General features: G+C 42.6%; 1 protein-coding gene and 1 long non-coding RNA gene across 4 annotated transcripts in view; one reads left to right on the top strand and one right to left on the bottom strand.

Moving 5' to 3' along the window:
* Positions 1-253: 253 nt before the first annotated feature.
* LOC115580037 (uncharacterized) lies at positions 254-1,448 on the bottom strand. Its single transcript, XR_003983796.1, has 2 exons — positions 1,019-1,448; positions 254-689 (listed from the first exon to the last, which is right to left on the bottom strand). It is a non-coding gene; the product is annotated as an uncharacterized LOC115580037 (long non-coding RNA).
* Positions 1,449-1,721: 273 nt separating this feature from the next.
* The window catches only part of patl1 (PAT1 homolog 1, processing body mRNA decay factor), a 56,262-nt gene continuing 33,434 nt past the window's right edge, over positions 1,722-24,549 (top strand). For all 3 annotated transcript variants that reach the window (XM_030413807.1, XM_030413814.1, XM_030413802.1), the window contains exons 1-2: positions 1,722-1,856; positions 20,309-20,414. In XM_030413807.1, coding sequence (XP_030269667.1) covers positions 1,842-1,856; positions 20,309-20,414 — 121 coding nt within the window. In that variant the 5' untranslated portion in view covers positions 1,722-1,841. The remainder of the gene's footprint in view (positions 1,857-20,308; positions 20,415-24,549) is intronic.

Here is a 24,549-nt window from a genome sequence, read left to right as displayed (position 1 = left end):
CAAAAATGTAACAGTGTAGCTTTTTAAGTGAGTTTAAGTGAGCATTAATTCCATTTTTATCACAAGTTTATGTTTTCTATATTCTTCTCTCCTCAGCACCATCATATCCTGTTCCTCTGTGTCCTGCTTGCAAGTCAGCGCCTTGGATTTGTATACCATTTCAAATAAATTCAGTTGACTGTAGTTATGACCTTGAGCTGTGTTTCTTTGAGTCAAAAACAATGTTTGTGTTTAAAAACAATCAGACACAGCCTTTAACAGAATACGAGCTTACTTTATTCCCAATGTGAAAGATGACAGTCATTTACCTGCATTAGTGTTTATAACTTAGATTTTATTCAAATCCTCAAGTTCAATATTCATGTCAGATAAACTGTATGGGCTGTGAGTGTGATTTTATATTTTATCACCACACACACTCATTTGTAAAAATCTTACCTGATGTTTCAATGGCTTAACTATGATATTAAGCCTAAGAGCAAAGATATAATTACAGTGTAGGACAAAAGTCTGAAAACAAAGTGTCTTGTACATGTCGCACATGATATGTCCATCTTATGAGATATTTGCAGACGTCTCCAGAAGAGTGAGAAAACAATACTCCTCAGAGCCATCTTCAGGCACACCGCTTGAAGGGACCATGCTGAAGCTCACAGTGAGGGTCATGTCTTCACTGTCCTGGCACGAGTCTAAAGGGAAAAGGAAAACAAAACACACATATAGGCAAGATTATACAATAGGACTAACGCCACTCACTACTAGCAATGATAACACACTGACGAGGGCATTTGATGCATACTCATATCGGGAGCTTCATTTAGCTACTAGAGCTACGGCAGTTAGCTGGCTAGCAAAATATGTGAGATGATTCAGACTTTGTTTGGATATATTAGTATTTGACGACAGACGCTAAAGAAATTGGTAACTTTGCTGACTCTTATCGAGAGCTTAAGTTAGCCACTACACTACAGCACTTGCAATTAGCTAGCTAGTTAGCTAGCGAAGACGTATCACTCACCGAAACCTTATAACGATGCTCCCTGCGACTCGCGTGGACAAGACCGACCATCTCCCCATCGGCATGGATGCAGCTACAGCTCTACATGCCCCGACTTATAATGATGTTCGCCTCTTTCTAGGCTGTTATCCTCCCCTTGGAAAAAAGCGGTGAAGTAGTGCAGAGAGATCGCCAGAGAGCGGGTGGTGACGTACATCATTCGCGTCAGGAGCGGCGAAGGGCTGTAGTTCACAAAGCGGCCTCACACAAAACCTAACATTATCAAGCTTCTTCGGGCTAAATTGTAGCAATCTTTGCATGGAAAATTATCTTTAAAAACCACAAACAACATATGTGAAATTCATAGCACAATTCAAACGGGACCAGAAAATATTTGTTATCTCTCCATTGACTGCCATTCATAATAATTCGCATCTGAGGTCCCATGTACCGGAAACTGAAGGGCGTGACTTCGCCACTCTATTGTTGACAGTCATTTTTTTTTTTTTCAAACTTTATTTGACAAAATCATGTACAAACAACATGGCTTACATCAATTTTAACATTCCAAAGGAGCAGGTGCATTGAGGAGTGCAGAATACATACTTTTCATGAGAAATAAATAAATGAAAAATAATAAAATAAAGTAAACAACTTTAGCTAGGGCTTGTTGACAGTCAAAATGAAAACAGCCTGCAGCGCCGCTCCAGCCTGTGTCACGTGTGTCCTCATGCGTGCTCGTTCACGTCGTTCCGTCACGCACTTTCAAGTGGACGTTCCTGCTGCGTCATTTGCGCGCCGCCTCGCTCCCGATGCACCTCTTTACCCGAAAGACTAAAGATAAATGTTTCGATTTCAGGTGAGTATTTTACCCCCTAAACCTATGCGCCCGTTCCTTAAGACGTTTTCAGATGTTTTAAAGAGAGCTGCTAGTCATTCCGGACTGCGTGCTGTTGAAATGGTGAATGTTGTCTATTGTTTATGCGACTGCCATATTCAATGCGGTTGGCGGCCTGTGAAGCAGCCCGCTTGCCTGGTGACATGAGCCTGTGGAGATGTGAGCGCTCCCTTCCGCTGGTGACAAGGATGAACTCGTTGTTTCATCAACGAATATCCGTTATGTAAGGCCAGTGTTTGATAGGTATAAGCAGTGTCCGGACTGTATCATATTGGCTAGTTTTAGGGCAGTAGTTTTCCATCGCCGGGATCCATGATGTAACGTCAGCATTAGCATTGTGGCTAACGGGTTCTCCTGATATCTACAGGGTGTCAGAGGTTCCTTCTGAAGACGTCCTGGGTTCTGTCTATTCGTGTTATTTGAACTTAGTAGTTTTGAGTGGGGCTTTTAGCAACTAACCCAAACGTTTGCCCATAATTATGTCTTGAGTCAATCTCCTGCGCTGCGATGTTGTCCCCTGAGAGAAGCCATGCTCGGTCACTGCTGACCTGGCCAACTAACTCATGGGTTAGCCTGATTGGCTAACCTGTTCAAGTATTTGACATTCTGTCATGCAAGGCGAGCTAACTTAAATGTTATATACCTTATTAATTAGTGTGAATGTCTTGTTTTTCTGGAAGTTATTATTCATGATTCCGTACGTTATTCAGCGCCTTTCAACTCCTTCAAATCTTGAGCTACAGCAGTGGTTCTCACTTATTTTCTGTCATGCCCCCCCTAGAGGACAGACATTTTTTCACGCCCTCCCTGATTTGAAATACTGTTGAGAACCTGATATTTAGGGCCCGAGCAGCAGTGGGGGTTCTAGACCAGTTTTAATAGGGGGGCCAGTTTGGGGCCGGCTTTTTTGTAAGGGGGCACATACAACCTGGAAAAAAGGACAAATCCCTCATTCAGACAAAGCAGTGTTTACAATTTCAGCAATTTTGATTGGGTAGTAAACTGCTGAGACACTTTAATTCTGCCTTTCCCTGAAGAACAAAATCATTGCAAGAAATCTGTCATTGTGTTATTAATGCTGACTCCCTGTCAGGGGGGCCACAGGGGGGTCCAGACTCAGAGTTACGGGGGCACTGGCCCCTGTTGCCCCCCCCCCCCCGAACCGGGGGGGGGGGGGGGGGGGGGGGAACCTGCGAGGTCCCTATTGTAATCGTAATGATTATTAGGGCGTTTTCACACCTGCCTTGTTTAATTCGGTTGAATCGAACCCTGGAGCGTTTACCCCCTTGGTGCAGTTCGTTTTGGAAGGTGTGAACACATCAATCGCATTCGGGTGCGGACCAAAAAAACCGGACCGAGACCTTGTGGAAGAGGTGGTCTCAGTCCGGTTCCAAACAAACTCTGGTACAGTTCGTTTGTGGTGAAAACATGATCCAACTCGATCCGACCCAACTGCAGGAAGCATCAGTGCTTAACCCCAAATTTCCACTGGATACATGTCCGCTGCGTTACGGCCCGATCAGGTGTTTTGCTCTGCCATCCGCCGTCCGGTAACCCCCGGTTGCGTTTTGAGTCGGACATGGCGCAGTACCGTAGACAGCTGGCGTCTCGAGGCCGAGGAGTTTCCGCGATAATCGCATGATCACTCGTGACCGCAGTTATAGGTCTGTATCATAAAAACAACAACACGAAGTGTTCCCGACCGAATGATCAGAAGAAGAGCTTGTGTTTGTCTCTTTTTTGAGATTTGTGTGCTGGTGTAAACACGGAGTGTTTTATTTTGAAAAGTAACCGGATGTCATATTGTTGTTGTTTCAGTGCTTGACTTCCTGTCTGCTTGGTGCTAAATTCAGCTGGATTGCTGCTTCGTTTTCAAACTTTAGACCAATTAGAGAGCAGTTTCCTAGCACATCACACATTTTGGTCCACTTGTAAATGCTGCTGTGTGAACACAAACCAAACTCGAGGTGCAACATGCAACGTGCAATATGCAACATTGTAACAAGTTGGTCCCTGATTCGGACCAGAGAAAACGAACTATAGGTGTGAAAACGCCCTTAGTAGCATTCACACTATTGTTCTTCTGGAATTAGTGTGAATGCTGAGCCATCAGCATTCACACTATTGTTCTTCTGGAATTTATTTTTCTTATTATTCCAGCTTCCGTACGTTTTTCGGCATCCATCTCCTCCTACATACTTTGTGCGATTGAAATCATTCAAACATCAAAATGTTCAGCTTTTTAAGGACATTACTGCTATTACTTTGGCTTTTCTATCTGTCATACTTTTGGAAATATTCAGCTTTTTCTGCAAAATTGTGCCCATTCATCCTTATGGGGATTTTTTCAAATTTCATTCTGCTATAACTTCAGCATACGTTCAGCAATTGAAACCATTCAACGTTTAAAATGTTCAGCTTTTTATGCTCTTTCAACCTTATGCTTTTCAACTTTTTAACTTTTCAACTTTTGCAGAAATTCAGCTTTTTCCCCAAAAAAATTAACATTGAATCAAATGGGAAAAGCTTCAAATCCTCTTCAAATCGACTCTCATACGTTGAGCGAGAGACACCATTCAAACTTTAAAACAGTCTCAAGACCTTGAACTATTGACGATGTATTCAGTTTTGAAAAATTTAGTATGGTTTTGAAAATATCGCAGTTTTAGTTTTAAGGATTTTTAGCTCCTCTTCTGATTTTATAATAGTTGTGTATTGCATCAGCTACAGTGCGTGACATCATCACCAGAGTGAGAGGCCGCTCGGAGAATGGGAGCCAAAATTGTCTTCAGCTTGATTTTGATCCCACACCTTTTACTTGACATACACAATATATGCATAGAAATGTAGGAAAACTTGTTGGGTGTCAGCTGGTTGCCTCATTTCAGATGTGGGATTTATGGTTTTGGATTTAGAAGCCAGAGAGCGACACGAACCATAAAACCTGGTCCATAAGCCGCAATGTTAATTTTGAGCCCAGATTTCTGGCCGAGAGCAGACAGTACCTGATTTGTCTCTCGCTCCCGTGCCCTCATTTCTCACTCGACCGAAATGAAAAGACATGAACGCGTTCAGCAGTGTCTTCTCTCGCTCAACATGAAGAGTGCGTGACATCATCGCTACAGTGTAGAGCAGCTGGAAAATCTGGAGAAAGAATTCTCTTCAGCTGGATTTGGATCTCATATCTTTTACTTCACATAGACAATGTATACATACAAAATGTAGAAAATCTTGTTGGCTTGCTTCATGGTTGCTCGTCCTTCAACGTATGTGCAGCCATTTTAACCTCTTCCAGCATTCTTACTCTACATCTTTTTACCTTTTCATCCTTGTTTCACCTATTTGAGCTCTTTCACCATTTGACTTTTTTACATTGTCATCCTTTCTTCAACTCTTTAACCTCTTCCAGCCCTCGTACTCTACAACTGTTCATATTTTTTCACCTTTTTTAACCTCTTCCAGCCCTCTTACTCTACAGCTTTTCACCCTTCTTCACCTTTTTTATTCTTTTTCGGCCCTCTTACTTCATCCTTTTACACCTTCTTAAGCTTTTTCGACACTCTTACTCTACATCTTCGCATCCTTTTTTCACCATTTTAACCTCTTCCAGCCCTCTGACTGTACAGCTTTTCATCCTTTTCTCACCTTTTGAAGCTCTTTCAGCCTTTAACTTTTCACCTTTAAGCCTTTTTTCACCATTTTAACCTGTTCCAGCCCTCTTACTCTACAGCTGTTCATATTTTTTCACCTTTTTAACCTCTTCCAGCCCTCTTACTCTACAGGTTTTCACATGTTTTCACCTTTTTAACCTCTTCCAGCCCTCTTACTCTACAGCTTCTCATATGTTTTCACCATTTTAACATCTTCCTGCCCTCTTACTCCACAGCTTTTCATCCTTTTTCACCTTTTTAAACTTTTTCGGTCCTCGTCAGCCTATAACTTTTCACCTTTTTTGCCTTCTTTCACCATTTTAACATCTTCCTGCCCTCTTAATCTACAGCTTTTTGCCTTTTTTTCAACATTCTTATAGTTGTATGCATTTTTGGCAGTACGTTCAGCAGATCTCACTTCAGCCTTCACCATTCACACTGTATTTTCGCAGGAAATACAATTTTTTCTAGTTATTTATTTTTTTTCCTTTGTCCAAAATGATCGCATTTTTCACTGCCTGAACATACCCCAAAACTCACCAAACTTGGAATATAAGTCACACCAGGCGAACATTTTTATAATCTATTGTCATCCTGAATTTCCACCACTAGATGGCGCTCTTATTAATTAAAGTGCGTTTTGGCTAATAACTCCCATATACTTTGTCGCACATTCAAACCTTATATCCACGTGTTCAGTGAATCGTGCTGAATCTCGTGGTATAGGACCGACCCATTCTACCTTTTTTTTTGCTATGTCACAAAATGTCAAAAACCTACTTTTTCGAACTCCTCCCAGGCGATTTCACCGATTTGCACGAAACTTGGCACACAGCATCTGTGGACCCTCCTGACAAAAAAATTATTAAAGGATTCTAATTAGGAAAAATAATTTCAAAGTTATTAAATAACAACTTCCTGCAGGTTTGGTTCAAAACAGGAAGTGTTGGATATTTCCACTTACCCATGAGCCCCTGTGCAAAATGTTATGCGATGACCACAAGGTGGCGCTCTTTAAATTCAAGTATTTTATATCTCCACATTGGTTCATTGGATTAACACGAAACTTAGTATCATTATTGTCAGTGCCCTCCTGAGGAGAGCTGATGAAAGGTTTACTGATTTGACCTTAGATAGCGCTGTGGTGCCAGTTTAATTTAATATTTGGCACTGTACCCACACCATAATGCATAACTCACACACCAAAAATGACCAGCAGGTGGCGCTATTTTCCACTTTTTTACACGTGAAAGCGTTTTTGGCCCATAACTCCCACATAATGTGTCGCACATTGTTAAACCTCATATCTACTTGTTCCCTCAATTCAGCTGGATTGTGTTGTATAGGCCACGCCCACTTTTGCGATAACTTTCCATTCGCAAAATCACGACAAATGAAAAACCTACTTTTACGAACTCCTCCCAGGCGATTTCACCGATTTGCACATAACTTGGCACACAGCATCTGGGGACCCTCCTGACAAAAAGTTATTAAAGGATTCTAATTAGGACAAATAATTTCAACGTTATTAAATAACAACTTCCTGCAGATTTTGTTCAAAACAGGAAGTGTTGGATATTGCCACAGTGGTCAGGTCTAATGACATGAAACTCAGGATACTACTTCCCCATGAGCCCCTGAGGCCCTGTGCAAAATTTTAGGCGATGACCACAAGGTGGTGCTCTTTAAATTGAACTATTTTATATCTCCACAATGGTTCATCGGATTAACGTGAAACTTTGTACATTTATTGTCAGTGCCGTCTTGAGGACAGCTGATAAAGGGTTTACCCATCCGCCACTTGGTGGCACTGTGGTGCCAGTTTAATTTTATATTTGGCCCTGTGCCCACACCATAACACTTATGGAAATGAAATTCATAGAGGTGCTATAGAATGGCCCATGTGACTCACACACCAAAAATCACCAGCAGGTGGCGCTATTTTACGCTATTTTACACGTGAAAGAGTTTTTTGCCCATAACTCCCACATAATGTGTCGCACATTGATAAACCTTATATCTACATGTTCCCTCAATACAGCTAAATTGTGTGGTGTTGGCCACGCCCACTTTGCAACAACTTTCAATTCACAAAATCATGACAAATGAAAAACCTACTTTTTCGAACTCCTCCTTGAAGATTCGACCAAATTGCACCAAACTTCGCATGTAGCATCTGTGGACCCTCCTGACAAAAAGTTATCAAAAGAATTTTGATAGTCCATAAACTGCCCGAAATATAAAATGACAAATTCCTGCATATTGTGTTGAAAACAGACAATCTTGCATTTCTTTACAAAATACTGTCTGATTATCACATAAATGTTCATCATTGTGTGGTATGTCCTGATGAGGCTTTTTGTAAAATTTTGTGCAAATCGGCCAATAGGCGGCGCTCTGGTGGCAGTCTAATTAGTGTCAATGGTGATTAAATGGGGAAATCTTCAAGTCCTCTTAAACTCATCAACCTTCAACCTCTCCTTGTCCCTCATACTTTGAGCTAGACACACCATTCTAACTTCTTAGGTACATTTTTAGGCCGCCTTCTGATTTTATAATGGGTGTGTATTGCGTGAGCTAGAGTGCTAACGTCATCGCTACAGTGAAGAGCAGATGGAAGACATAGACAATATATACATAGAAATGTAGGAAATCTTGTTGGCTTTCAGCTGATGGTCTTATTTCAGAGGTAGGACTTACACTTTTGGCTGCTAAAGCCCCAGAAAAATTCATCTTTTTCTGCAAAATTTTGCCAATTCATCCTTATGGGAATTTTTTCAAATTTCATTCTGCTACAACTTCAGCATCCCTTCAGCTATGGAAATCGTTCAACTATTAAAATGTTCAGCTTTTTAACTTTTTCAGAAATTCAGCTTAAAAAAAAAAAAAAATTAACATTGAAGCAAGTGGGAAAATCTTCAAATCCTCGGCAAAACTCATCGCTTTTCAACTTCTTCTTGTCCCTCATGCTTTGAGCTAGAGACACCATTCCAACTTTAAACGAGTTTTTGAACTACTGGTGATATATTCAGTTTTTAAAATCCTGTATGGTTTTGAAGTAATCACAGCTTTAGTTTTAAGGGGTTATAGCCCGTCTTCTAATTTTGTCTTGTGTGTATTGCGTCAGCTGGAGTGTGTGACATCATCGCTAGAGTGGAGAGCAGCTTCAAAAACTGGAGAAAAAATTATCTTCAGCTTGATTTTATTCACACATCTTTTACTTGACATAGACAATATATGCATAGAAATGTAGGAAATCTTGTTGGCTTTCAGCTGATGGTCTTATTTCAGATGTAGGACTTACAGTTTTGGATTTATAAGCCAGAGAGCGACAATAACTCGAGCAGCTCTTCCATAAGCCGCAATGTTAATTTTGAGGCTAAATTTCGCTGGAGTGGAGAGCAGCTGGCCAAACTGGAGAAAGAATTCTCTTTTGATTTTGATCTCAAATCTTTTACTTTACATAGACAACATAGAAATGTCTAGGAAATGTTGTTGGCTTGCTCCATGGTTGCTCCTGCTCCAGCATATGTTCAGCCATTTTAAGCTCTTTCACCTAGGGATGTGAATCTTTGGATGTCTCACAATTCGATTCAAAATTGATTCTCAATTCAAAATCGATTCTCGATTCAACCGATTCTTGATTCAAAAATTGATACAATGCATAGAGTGTTAAGGCAAATTATGGCATCAAAACAATGCAGTTTGTATAAGATAATGTGATTTTTAAATAAACGGATTCCAATGATGTAATTGCACAAAGGCAAACTTAAGACAAAAGGTAACATCTATCTATGATCACATTATGCTATATAAGAAATGAGAACTTCTCTCATGAAATGCGCAACAGCACAACTTTAATAGCGCAATCTGCTGCAGAATGAAAAAAGCAAGCCCTTAAAAAATGGGTTTTGACTAGATGAATATGGGTTTTGAAAAAGTTGCTGTCTCTCTGCTTGGAAGAAAGGTGCTGTCTACACTGTGTGTGGATGTTATGACGTGCACAATCTTTTGGTGCACTTCTGTTTGACAGTGTGCCTGCAGTGCATGGCTGCCCTTGTTTGCATAGTTAATAGCCGCTTTTATACTGAGCAGCAAGCCGCCAATTTGACCATCCTTTTTGCGGCTCGGTCCGCGGATTTAGATTGTAAATCCCCCCAAGACCCCCAATTTATCTAAAAATTAGATAAATTGGGGGTCTGTCCAGGTTCTCCAGTTTGCCACCTCCGAGGTTTTATCCAACTCCATTGCGATCTAAATCTGAGACGTCGTTATGCTGGAAATTGCGTGAGATGGGCGGAGGTGTGGATGACCTGCACTGTTGTGCAACCCACAGCCGGGGAGTTTCAAAACCAGTAAACAGCTGATCACAGCAGTCAGTCCATCACTTAATCCGCGGACGTCAAGATGAGCAACTGGACAGCTGCTGAGACCGAGGAGACGCTAGCATCTCCTGGATCTCTGTAGCTGTCTTCGCTGTTAGCTTGTTGTTGTAGAGGCAAGCTAAGGACGGTCGCTACTTTCAAATTAAAAGCCCCCCGCTAAGAACCCAGTTCTAAACTCCAATGGGGTGCAATGTAAAGCTCTTATTTTGAAGACAAATTTGTTGTCTTTCTTTCCCCAGGCTTGCTGCAACGCTGTGTACGGAAGCCCGTGGGGGACAGAGAGACGGGGGAACGTTAATAAAAAAATGTATTAGAGATGCACCGATCAGGATTTTTGGGGCAGATCACCGATCACCAAAAGCAGTATCTGCCGATCCCGATATTGCCGATCACCAATCACAGCATCAAATCCATAAATCTTTCTATATTGTTGTCTTGTGTAACTTTCATATATTTGATTAATGATTCATCTTACACAACATTGACATTGTATTATTAAGTATAAAAATTAGGAGATGAGAAAGTGTCATGAATTGACCACTGTTTTATTGCAGGCTGAGGCAATGTGCAATATTTCACACTCTAGAGACTCTCTTAGAGACAACTTGGACTCAGCTTACATAGAGTAACTGTAGATTACTAGTGGGAATGCATGCAGTCAGGGTGGGAATTTTGTCATTTTAGGGGCTTATTTATAATAAGACATGGATTGTTTATTAAAACATTTCTTTATACCAAAATCAAGTTAAAGTTACATTAGAAAGTAGTTTTTGTTAAGTAGGGTTAGGGTGAGGTGATTTTTGTGACACCTCACTGAATATTGGTGTTATTGAATATTTCTCCCAATAGAAATTCCCCAAAATTATGGCAAAGCACATTTTTTCCAAACAAAAAAATGTAGAATAACCAGCAGTAGACCACTGATGTGTGGAGTGATTTTGGTGACACTACACTCTGAATAATAGTGAAGTTACTGAATATTTTTTGTAGTATCTCTTTTCAGTGTTGCACTTTGTAGACGGTCCCTGCGCCCTCGTCTCACAACTGGCTGACCATACAGACCAGAGTTAATGTCCAGACGCTCGTTTTGATGAAAATACGGTTGTAGCTCGTTGTCTTCCTCACTACGGTAGAAAAGACCCGTCGTTTGTGTTTTAACAAGGTTTCACTTATGAGTTATTGATCCGGGAAGTTAAAACCGGCTGCGCTCACTTGCTGTGCTGTAAGTTTCGTTCTTCTGTTTTGAGACGCTGCTGCTGTTTGAGAGGCTTTCACGTGAGATCATCGTCATCGTAAGACTCCACCTGCGCGAACCGCGGACTCACTGAAGTTACTGTGAGTGACTACTGTGCACTCAGGTGGCACTGTGGCCGTATGATGAGTGTTTTTTTCACGGGGCATCAAGGCCAAAGTGCGGGGCAACGGCGGCCATGAAATTCCCTCCCTGCATGCAGTTAATGCACTGTCTTTATACTTAAACGTCATCTGATCGGCCTGATTTGATCTATTTTGAGAACTCCGATCAAAACCGATAGGGGCATTATCGGCCGATTGCGATCGGTTGCCGATCGATCGGTGCATCTCTAAAGTTTATGAATCGATTCAGAATTGTGGATGATTAGAATCCCGATTCTTATGTGAATTGATTTTTTTCCCCCACCCCTACTTTCACACTTTAACTTTTTTACATTTTCATCCTTTTTTCACCTTTTTAAGCTTTTTCTGCCCCCTTACTCTACAGCTTTTCATTCTTTTTCATCTTTTTAAGCTCTTTCAGCCCTCTTACTCGACATCTTTTCACCTTTTCATCCTTTTTTCACCTTTTTAAACTCTTTCAGCCTAAAACCTCTCAGCTTTTCTGCCTTTTCAGCTTTTGAAAAATTCTGCTTTTTCTGCAAATTCTTGACCGTTCTTATAGTTCAATGCATTTTCCAGTACATTCAGCTGATTTCCAAAATCACTTCGGCCTTTAGCATCCACACTGTATTTTCGCAGGACATGCAATTTTTCTAGTTTACAAATAACAATTCTCACAGACTCAATGTCACCTGTTGTGAATGAAATTAATTCAGAGTCACACTTCTTACGGCGTTTTCACACCTATAGTTCGTTTGCTCTGGTCCGAATCAGGGACCAACTTGTTACAATGTTGCTTATTGCCTCGAGTTTGGTTTGTGTTCACACGGCAGCATTTACAAGCGGACCAAAATGTGTGATGCACAAGGAAACTGCTCTCTCATTGGTCTGAATTTCGAAAAGGAGGCAGCAATTCAGCTGAATTTAGCACCGAGCAGACAGGAAGTCAAGCACTGAAACAACAACAATATGACATCTGGTTACTTTTCAAAATAAAACGCTCCGTGTTAACACCAGCACACAAATCTCAAAAAAGAGACAAACACAAGCTCTTCGGCTAATCCTTCGGTCGGGAACACTTCGTTGTTGTTGTTTTTATAACACAGACCTATAACTGCGGTCGCGAGTGATCATGTGATTATCGCGAGAACTCCTCAGCCTGGCGTTACTACGTTAATTTTGTTTGGTCCTGTTGCTTTGTGGGCTATTTCTCTGTATTTAGTTGAATGAAGGACCTGTGCAGTTATCAGACTGCACGACCGACACGCCCCCACTCTGCGCCTCCGGCTTATCCGTTCACACTGGGACGGCTCACCAATAATGCGGCCCTGATACTACCTCCAGAGGCGGATCAGCGCTGGAGCGAAATTTCTCCCCTCTCCGCATCCGAAACTTTCACACAGAGGAGGGTGCGGAGGATTGGCGCAGGATCCCCGCATGCAAACGGCAGTGTGAAAGACAGTGTTTCCCCTAGAATTTTTTTCAGGCCCGGTGGTACCCACCGAAAAAACCCTAAACAGACGAGATGCGTGAGATGGTGTATTGGTGCAGTTGGATTAAGTCAGGTGGCACAGCAAGCAGTCTGCAATTCCGCAATTATATTTGCATTAAATTTTTTGTTCAACCAGAGTGTATTCAAGATCACAAGGAGAGAGTGACTTAATAAAGTGCATTTATTGCATACAGTACAAATGGAACATGCTACATTGGCACTTCAAGCACACAGTGTGCATCGTTCTCTGCTGCACTTGATTTTTCTGGGTTTTGTGAAGAACCTCAGCAAGGCCTTGTCGTAGGGGAACTTGGCCACAGGGGCAGGGCTGTACAGTGCGACATATATGTCGCATGTGCTACATCAAAACATGCCTGTGCTAAGAACTAATCTGCCCTGTAGCATGGGTGCTATGGGCAGATTTCGCCACACACAAAAAAAATAAAAAATCTTGTTTGAAAACCGCAGAATCCCCGTATCCCTACGCACTAGCGTAACTGGGCAACAGCTGATCTGCGAGCGGCGGAATATGAGTTGCTGGACGAGAGGTTTACTTTCGATAAAAACGAAGCTTAACTCTCCGTATCCTTCCGCATTAGCGCTCATGCGTAGGGCTGGGCGATATGGACCAATAGTCATATCCCGATATATTTTGGCTGAATATTGATATACGATATATATCCCAATATTTTTATAGCAAATTGAGAGCAAATGTTCAGTCAAAGTCAAAGCCAAATATGACGTGGGTGGGAATTTCGTCATTTTAGGGGCAAGTCCATTTGGCCTTCACTTTTTTTTTTTCCAGGGGCACCAAGGCCACATGACAGGGCACAAAGACCACTAAGTAAAATTTGTTGATTTACCTTTCAGACTGATACCATAACATCCTAATTTATAATAAGACATGGATTATGTATCAAAACGTTTTTTAAATACCAATATCAAGTTGATGTTACATTAGAAAACAGTTTGTTTTTTAAGTAGGATTAGGGTGAGGTGAGTTTTGTGACACTATACTGAATATTAATGTTATTGAATATTTCTCCCAATAGAAATTCCCCCAAATTATGGCAAAGCACATTTTTTCCCAAACAAAAAAAATGTAGAATAACCAGCAGGAGACCACTGATGTGTGGAATGATTTTGGTGACACTACACTCTGAATAATAGTGAAGTTATTGAATGTTTCTCTTTTCGGTGTCGCACTTTGTAGACGGTCCCTGCGCCCTCGTCTCACAGCTGGCTGACCATACAGACCAGAGTTAATGTCCAGACGCTCGTTTTGATTAACATACGGTTGTAGCTCGTTGTCTTCCTCACTACGGTAGGAAAGAGCCGTCAGTTGTGTTTTAACAAGGTTTCACTTATGAGTTATTGATCCGGGAAGTTCGAATCTGTGAATATATTTCCAACTTTACCGGACTAAATCCTACCACATAAGTCAGTTACGTATCATATCAAACCGGCTGAGCTCGCTCGCTGTGCTGTAAGTTTCGTTCTTCTGTTTTGAGACGCTGCTGCTGTTTGAGAGGTTTTCACATGAGATCATCGTAATGATGAGACTCCACCTGCGTGAACCGCGAACTCACTGAAGTTACTGTGAGTGACTACTGTGCACTCAGGTGGCTGTAATTAAAGGCAAGCTCGCTACGCTGACGGGGCCAGGGGCACAGAGGCCACTGTGGCCGTACGATAATTTTTTTTCATGGGGCATCAAGGCCAAAGTGCGGGGCAACAATAGTTTGTTGAAGAGTGCCCGAGTGTCTGTTCCAGCCCCTCCCCTCTCTGTGCATGAAGGAGGAGGGGCGGGGGGAGCAGTGCAGAGAGCTCCGGGTCAGCGGCTTACCCGGAGCAAGGATCACAGCGCAAATTTGAACTATATCGATAGGGTCTAATTCCATATCACATTTAAAAAATATATCGATATATGTTTTATATCGATATATCGCCCAGCCCTACTCATGCGTAGGGATACGGGGGTTCTGCGGTTGAGAAAATGTAGTCCCAAAAGAAAGCGCGGTCTGACGGCGATGTAAAGCAGTGTGAACTTTACCTAAAAATGAGTTGTTTGAATTGTAATAAAGATGCTTCTTCTGTATCTGAAATCATTTCGAGTAATTATTCTATAATTGTTTTACATTATGTATATATGAATTACACTTGATGTTACTGTGTAAGTGATGAGCTGCATTAATTGTCCTCTGTAGAGGTGACGGGCATTTTTAGGGTGTGCTACAACTCTCTGGTCCTGTGCTAAAAAACTGTCAGCCTCTGTAGCACTAGTGCTATGTGCTGAAAAAGTTAACGTACAGCCCTGCACAGGGGGACCATTGACAGAAACTCTCATGCAGGCCCCCAAGGGCTCCCCCTGCAGCCTGTTCCTGAGGTCTGTTTTCACCTACCAAAAATGCAGAAAGCTTATTTAGTAAATTGTTAAATTTAAGGATCATTTATATTGTGCGTGCGTGCGTGTGTGTGTGTCACAACCCAGGAGCTCAGCAAGCTCAAGTAGAGCTGGGTAGTTTGTGTGGTGGGCAAGCTTATGCTTCACCAGCTAGTAAAGACATTTAAAACCACAGCCTCATGTTCAACACTGGCTCAAAGGCTGTTGTGGCAGTGTGACCTGCGAAATACAGCAATAACAAACATTTACATTAAAAATCATAAATTGCTGAATGATATCACTTAAATGAAATCATTAGGCTTAATCTAGCCTTTAATCAAAGTTGCATGGGCCTGAAAGGCTGCAGCGTGGTGGTCTGATCCCATATGAACATCAAGCACATCTACACATAATTATGATTCTATCAGTTATAAATATTTTTTTAACAAGACATACGTTTTTTATTCATTTTATTATAACAGAGTTGCATACATTTGACAATGCCTGGGAAAACTAGCCTATTGTCTGTGTTATTTTCATCATTATTTCCTACCAAAAAAAAGAGAGAGAAGCTCCTCAATCAGAACAAAAATATAAACTAAACAACAAATTGTAAACTTACCATGGGGAGTGTGGTACAACCAAGGGCTGTAGTTATCGTTATTAAGCCATTCGGGATCCCAGCCAGATGTTCTGTGTTTAGCTGTATTTTTTTTTTGCTGGGTCAGCGTTACCAGTCGTGTGACGCCGGTCCGGCTGCCAACCCCTGTCTGACGGGTGACCACCGGCGTCACAGGTTGGACAAGGGTTGGCAGTCGGTCCGGGCCCGCGGTCACCCGTCGGACAGGGGTCGGCAGTCAAACCGGTGTCAGGGGCAGTAATGGTCCTCGAGCAGCCCCCCTCTCCACTGCAATCTGCCCCCCTTTCTTCCGTCTCACCTGCACCTGTCATTTTTTATGGAGTTGCCTCTGTTACTCTCCCTTCATCTATTTTCCTTGGCTCTGGAGTCCGGCAGAAAAATGTCTTTATATTAAGTTGTCTGTCAACCGCGATATTTTTTCTTTTCTTCGGCAGCGCCATAGTTGGTTAGCTTACAAACCTTAAACATCCCAGAATATAGTTACTAGGCAACAAAGCAGGTTGACTCGCGTTGCGCTGCACAGAGGCGCTCCAAATGTAAATGATTATTGATTTATGAATGAATTGATAGGTGGCTTATTTTTGGCATATAGATTTTATTTTTTGGCCTGGCGGCAGGCCTCCTTGGCCTCTACAATGGTAGGGGAAACACTGGAAAGAGGCTACTGAAGCCGCCACTGTTGCTCTGATGTGAATCTCCAACTGGCTCATCCTGCAGAGGAAACTATCTCCTGTTACCACCTACATACACTGTGCCAGGTTTAAAAGTGTCCTCTTCTTTGCACGCCACATATAATAACTTTGCTTTGTTCAGCCTCATGTGCTTAAAACTACACTCAGTGCGTTTACATTAACTGAACAGTTTGTGCAGTCTTTTCCCTAGAATTGAGTTGTAACAGTGGAGGTTTGTTGAGGACCTGATATTTATACTACAAGACATCCAGCAATGGCTGGTGATACATCAGCACACAGCAGTCAGAACGTTTACATGAACAGCTTAGTCAGATTACAGCCATAGTTCGACTGTGCTATTCAACCAGACAACTGCAATTATCCGAGTATACATGCCGGTGAGAAAATCGGATTATTGGGCCGAAGCATGTCATACCCCGGTACGCTAGGTGGCGCTGTACCCATTTCAACTAGTGTAACAGAGCCACCTCTGTCTGACCTCATTACATCACCAGCTGCTTCGGCATTTAAGAAAGATGGTGAACGAAGAACGAGACGAAGCTACATCTTTGTATACTTCATATATGGTGTACATGATAATTACACAAACTAGGGGCCCAATGGTGCTCTTTTTTCCGGTGATTTCGGAGGAAAGACGCCACCGCCGCCGTCTGTCTACTTACGGCCAGAGACGTTCTACTATTGTAGAGACAGATCACTCTGATCATTTTGAATGGGGAAATCTGCGACGCCAAAGATGGCACATATCCCGCCCCTTTCACCAACAGCCAATCACCTGCGTTGTCACAGCCGAACCAGGAAAATTATAGCCCAATCATGTTGTTTCGCCAGCGCATGCGCACAAGTAGTTTTTACGACAGCAAGAACGTCTCTGGTAGAGTCATTAACGGCACCGGAGTAGTGTCCGAAAGTCCGTTTTTCTTTCTGCCATTGAGCTCACTATATAGTGCACTATGTTGGACTCACTATGTAGTGACTAGGGAGTAGGGAATGAGTGGGTGATTTCGGACACAGCCCCAGAGCACAGCAGCCGGCACAGATTCAGCCGTACGATTGACGTCGGTGTCGTAAATCCGCGCGTATGCGCAGTGGAGTTCTCCCTGTAGGAAAAGAGCGTTTTAAACATCATTTCTACGGTAAAGTCGATGTTTTTTTGTTTTTATGTGTATCTTATTTCACTGGCGAGCATGTCTGTATGTTTTTTCCGTCCTGCTATCACGTTAAAGGGTGGATTTGACCATGCCTCCATTCATTTAGATAGGGGTCTGGTCTCTTTGGGCTTTTCGAGGCGTCGCCAAGATGGCCGCCGAGTGGCATGACTTGCCTAGAAGGACTTTGTTATGGCTCACGGCCCCGGAGAAAATATCTCGCGCCTGCGCAGAGCGCAAAATCCGATCCGATCTGATGTAACATATACATGCAGGAGTAATGCGACTATCAATTGAATAATCTGGGTGCTTTAATTCGACTATGAAAAATCCGATCCGGTCCGATTTAGTCAGACTAAGGTGTATACATGCATCTTAAAGATCTGTTCATTGTCAGACTAACCAAGTAATTCGGTTTTCTTGAGGGTCATGTAAACGCACTGATTGACTGACTGGCCAAGGAAGCTTAGCTAAGAAAACTGTGTATAGAAATAGAATGACTAGTCTCTTTCACACTGCCGTTTGCATGCGGGGATCCTGCGCCAATTCTCCACACCCGCTTCTGTGTGAAAGCTTTAGATCTGGAGAGGGGGGAAATTTTGCTCCGGCGCTGATCCACCTCTGGAGGTAGTATCAGGGCCGCATTATTGGTGATCCGTCCCAGTATGAACGGATAATCCGGAGCGAGGGCGTGTAGGTCGTGCAGTCTGATAACTTCACTCAAATAAATACAGAGAAATGTCCCACAAAGCAACGTTACAGGACCGAACAAAAGTAACGTAGTAACTGTAACTGTCTTTGGCAACTTATATGAAGAAAACAAATACCACAGCTGTACATGGAGAAGCATCTGTCCTCCTGTCTGTCCTACCGACTCTTCGTCACATTTCTGCCCGAAAAACAGCGTCTGTCACCGGCAAAAAAACTTTAACTCACCAAGTGTTTGTGATGAAAATAAATCACCGCGACCGTCAGCCCTCCTGACCGAGACTTCACCGAACTTTCCCCCAGAAAACAGCCTCCATCCCGCGAGTGACACAGTCATACAGCGTCCTGTTTACTGATGGTGATTATGTATAATTATGTAATTTAGCGCCAAAAACTTAACTCCTCACTTTCCAGGTGGGTCAGGATCTCAATCACTACACATTATAACAGCATCTATATGATTATAAACTGTCCGCGGGTTTGGATTAACGGGGGAACACCTGGGAAACACCGACGTCATCAACATGACGTGTACCGTCACGCCTCTTTAGGAGCCGCAGCACCGGCTTTCTGTGTGAATTACACACGTGAAGGCGGAGATGCTTCGCTCTGTGTGAATCACCATCGGCGGAGAATTGGCGAACCACCGCTCCGGAGATAATGCGGAGAGGCTGTTTAAAAAACGGCTACTGAGAGAAACAGACAGACATTCCTTGCTTTGCTTTGCCTTGATTCCTAGCTGAATGATCAGCAGAGAAAGGCAGCATTTACAAAGTCTTAGTTGGTCATCTTGCTTTTATCCAAAAAAGAAGATAGTAATAATGATAAGCAAATTTTCTTTGAGACCTGTAGTCAAAGTTGATATGAGCAACTTTTAACACATATCGGAAGATGATTGAGGATTTGCTGTCACATTGGTGAAGTTCTTTCATGCAGCTGTTTTTGTCATGTAGTATTCATCAACTGTGAGTGATGGGACAGCTTGGAGCTGGAGAACACCTGCAAACAGTCTGTTCTTATGAGTTGTCAACAGCTCTGTACTACCAGATGGATTCAAAATCAGTGTATTAACGAAAATAGGGGTAGGCAATGTGCCAAAAAATGATCTATCGTGTCATATGCAATTCTGTATCATATCATATATGATACCCTAACCATAACACTATATACCAGGCTACAGTGATTGCTATGGATTTTCAGTTGATAAATGACTTAAAATAACCATACTGTGTGGGATATACTAAATCCAAACCAAGTTGCGTCCCTTTTTAGGAGCAAGTTCTTCTTCCTCATCTTAGGTTGGCTGTCACACTCGCATCATGTGAACACATGATAAGCAGACCTGCTGCCCAAGCTACAGTTGGATTTGCCAGTTCACATGAGTATTCAGCCTTGATTTGCAACACAGCCTCCCCAGTACTGGAGACACAAAGCCACTATTAAAAATATGCAAAATCGTTTTTTAAGATATTTTCTTATATGAAATCTAGACAATATTCGCTGGTGCGTTCTAACCTACTGGAAATGCTCCATTTGGTTTAGACAGGGAGGAGAACTCATCAGTAATTATAACTGTTTTCTGTAGAAATCAATACTAGGCTTAATTGGACTTAAACAGCGTGCGCACTTGGGACCTCCACCGACTGAGCCAGCTTACTTCTGGTGTAGTTCCCAGCTAACTCCGAAACTAGAAAATTGGTTTTCAACTGAGTACTACTCAGTTCCTACTCCTCCTGGGAATCGTGGCTGCTTTGAAAGTTGTTCAACAATCTTAGCCATGTAAATAATTCAAGTTTTTCATCTCTCCTCTCTCCCTGTCCCCATTTACGCTGATGCACTCTCTGTTATCCATCCATTTCTTTTTTTCCCCTCCCTGATGTGTCCATGTCCTGCCTTGTTTCCACCTTCCTCTCACTCTGCCCATTGTCCCATCGTCTGTCCTCCCTGCTTTCTTTACAGTCCCTGGATGAAGACTGTACGTTGGAGGAGGAAGACGAGGGACTGATAGAAGAGGAAGATGAAATTGATCAGTTCAATGATGACACCTTTGGAGCTGGGGCCATCGGTGAGTCATGCCTAAAATGTACTTCCAATGTGTTTATTAACTGCCAATCGGGCCCCTGGGCCTGACTGTGTGAGACAGTTTATATACATTATGTCAAAATGTTCTTTTTTGTCTGTGTCTACTGGAAAAAGTCACAATAACAATTATGATTTGCAACTGGCAGTGAGTAGAAGACAGTGCTCTTGTGGACATTGGTCAGTACGTATAGCACAGCTTAGTCCGATTACAGCCATAGTTCGACTACGCTACTCAATCAGACAACTGCAATTGTCCGAGTATACATGACGGTGAGAAAATGGGATTATTGGCCGGAGCATGTCATACCCCAATACGATAGGTGGCGCTGTACTCATTTCATCTAGTGGTAACAGAGCCACCTCCGGCTGACCTCTTTACGTCACCAGCAACAACAAACTGCCTCGGCATTCGAGAAAGATGGCGTACGAAGAGCGAGACGAAGCTACATCTTTGTACGTTCCGTATATGGTGTACATGATAATTACACAAACTAGATGCACAATGACGCTCTTTCTTGCGGTTATTTCAGTGGAAAGACGCCACCACCACCGCTGCCATCCGTCGACTTCAAGCTCATGGCCCCGGGGAAAAGATTTCGTGCCTGCGCAGAACACAAAGTCCGATCTGATGGAATGTATACATGCAGGAGTAATGCGACTATCAGTCGAATAATCTAGGGGTTTTAATTCGACTATGAGAAATCCGATCCAGTCCGATTTTAGTCGGACTGAGGTGTATACATACATCTTAAAAATCCGATCATAGTCGGACTAACACAGTAATTTGGTTTTCTTGAGTGTCATGTAAATGCACTGAGTGACAGTGCAACCTGTCTTTACTTTCATTGTAGTCCTTAGTGTGGTTTCAGAATGACATTTGTCATCAGGTTCCCCAGTCTTCCCCGTTACAGGGTTCCCCGGCCTTTCATTAAGGATATCATATATTCTAGAGTTGCACGGTACCCGCGGTACCCGCGGTACCCACGGTACCCCGCGGTGCCAAATCCTAACGGTTCATACTATACTAGAAATTCTACACGACGGTACTACCGTGCATTACTATACTACCGGTGCCAGTTTCTGCTACATAGCGGCCGCCTCTACTCTCCTCCCGGCTTCTCACTGCATGCTACTCCCTTGTAAACAAACCCACATGCTAACTACTGCAGCCGAACTACACAGCTGCTGAATGATTGGCTGTTTGCCTGTTACTGGTGACGTGCGGGGATATGATAGGCTGTTTCCGCATGCTGGGTCCGCCCGTCTCTTAGCTGATTGGCAGTTCGTGTGTTTCTGCCGGCAAGAACGAACTCCATGAAGACAGCTCCGCTTCGATAGAAAATCGCTTCAAAACAAACAGCAAGCTAAAGTTCTGTCTCGCCCCGACGCGCGCACTGCTTACAGTCACTAACACGAGACAACACACTCACCATGGCAGAAACACCGGGCCCGGGTGGCGAGTCTGCCGCGGCGGCGTCTCAGTGGCACCACTAATTTTGCTCAAAAAAACAAACTCCAGAAGTCACATTTGGAACTATTTTAGCTTTAAACAAGGCACAGATGGTTAAGCAATAGACGATGGCCGTCCACTGTGCAGGCGCTGCCACCAAGCTGTAGGAGCCAAAGGAGGGAACACATCCAACCTCATAAAACACCTGCAGGGTCATCACCCAGATTTATATGTCGAATAACAGGTTAGTATGCCCTGTTTATTTTCTCATTGGCTAATATTAGGCTATATGCTCCGTGTACAGGCTGAGGAATGAAGAGTTAAAGGATGTCAAAGTATAAAGCACCTAGAAAATGCATAAAAATATAGTTTTCACAGGGAATCAGTTCCTGTTTATTGTATTTTGTCCTCTATGGTTTATTATGTTGGAGAAGAAGCATTATTGTCAAATATATATTTTTTAAAGACAGTGGATTTGTTATCCTAAGTTGATTATTTATATTAGTTAAACATAAATTATGTGCAAAGGAAACTGAATGATTATTTAATGTCAACCATATAAAGTAGAAGTATTTAAATAATTTATAAAATAAGTATTTATAACTTGTACAAATACATTGCAGTTCATGAAAATAATAATAATAAAAAAAGGCTGCAGTATTGCGATAATACCCGGAACCGTGATACTTTGTCTGGTATAGTATCGTGGCTACTCATTTTGGTATCGTGACAACTCTAATATATTCTGATATTCTGTCAGTGTAACTTGTAAACTGTGATTTTGTTGTTCTGTTCTGTACATGCAACATCTGGGAGAGATCTCTCCTCTGTGGCTCTTCTTGAGATTTCTTCCATCGTCGTTTCCTCACTTGAATCTAGGGTCTTAAGACAGCAGATGTCGTTCACTGTGCAGATTGTAAAGCCCATTGAAGGCAATGTGATTGTGATTTTGGGCCATATGAATAAATGTAATTAGATTTTTATTTGATATACTTACAAAAGAACTGAGTACTGACACTTTTATAGAAATTGCTTATTTTAATTTATATTTGAAAATGAACGACTGCATGAAACAAATGCTAAGAACTGTATTTGATTGCCTCATAGTGCACTGAATCTTACTGAATGGTGTTTACATTTACATTTTGGGCTATTTATCAGATGCTTTTGTTCAAAGTGACTTACAGTAATACATGCGAACATTCATACATTGATGGCGGTGGCTGCCATGCAAGGCAGAGTCCTGCACGGGTCTTATTTTGCAAACCCGCACCCGCCTGTACCCGTCGTACTTAAAACCGCATCCAACCCGTTTCCCGGCAGTAGCACAAATTACATTCCGCACCCGAGCCGACCCGCTATAAATTGATACCGACGGCTGACCCGCACCCGAAGCAAAATTAGACTTGCACAATTTTTAAAAATGAAAGTAAGCCAGCGTGTGGAATGGGAGTTCTGGGAGGGCTCAAGCACGCATGAATTAGCTCATATGAAATATACCGTATAGACCCGAATATAGGGCGACCCTGATTATTAGACGACCCCTCTTTTCAAGACTAATCTTCAGAAAATAACTCTGATAACCAAAATTCGTCTCTCAATAACAAACTCACATACCCTCCTGTCAGTCTCTTGGAAGCGGCCGCTTAGAGGACCTCGATAAGCTTTTCTCTTACTGTTAGCGTTTTCAGACGATCTTTTTGGACCCGCCATCTTCAGACGTTACACTCCGTAACTCCATATTTCTTGGCTGGCTGACAGTTGTTTGGCGCCTCCGCTTCATTGACCACCATTATCTTAAAATTAGCATCATAGCTCCGCCTCAGATGTCTGTTAACTTGCCCCACACTTGATCCACTTTGCTCTGTAAAATCACGGCGTCTCTCCTTTTTTCATCTCCTGTCACTTCTTCTCCGCTGTGATTGACAGATAACCGCAGCCACAGTGTCAGTGACATCTCTACAATATGCTGGCGCCCTCTGCCGTTGTGGTCGTGTAGCGACCCAGACAACTATCAGCATGTGTCAACGGTTAGACCCCGATTATAAGACGACCCCACTTTTTCACATAATTTTCATCGAAAAAAACCTCCTATATTCGGGTCAATACGGTACATGCTTATCATTTTGAAATGCAGGCATATTTTTGTAGATGTGTCGCTAATGATTTTTTTTTTTTGCACCTGACGCCATGAAAATGACAATCGCAAAACCCGATCAGCGCTCTCTAGGCGTCCAACCCGATCCGCACCCGTGTCCGACACAGGACATTATTTTTCACCCGTTTCATCCAAATTGTGCGGGTCACCCCCGAACCCGTGCAGGACTCTGATGCAAGGTGCCGACCAGCACATCAGAAGCAGTTTGGGGTTCACTATCTTGCCCAAGGACACTTCGACATGCAAGACCAGGGGAATTGAACCAGCAAGACGATAACAAGACGATGGCTCTACACCACAGCCACAGCCGGTATTGCATTAAAAATGTGTCAACTCGGAGCCAACAACGCTTCTTTCACAATGTTGGCTTATTGCAAAAAGTAATCTTAGGCCCCAGTGCATCGCACTACAAATGCATAGTTTGGCCACAACAAAAACTGCTCCAAGGCCAAATGCTCTTCTTTGGGCCTTGATCTCGAGGATGAGGCCAGCCATCATCTTTGCAGAGGG

The sequence above is a fragment of the Sparus aurata genome, chromosome 1 (genome assembly GCF_900880675.1).
Source record: "Sparus aurata chromosome 1, fSpaAur1.1, whole genome shotgun sequence".
In the NCBI taxonomy this organism is placed as follows: Eukaryota; Metazoa; Chordata; class Actinopteri; order Spariformes; family Sparidae; genus Sparus; species Sparus aurata.
Note: the sequence above shows the minus strand (reverse complement) of the source record. Positions and strands in the feature narration are given on the sequence as shown.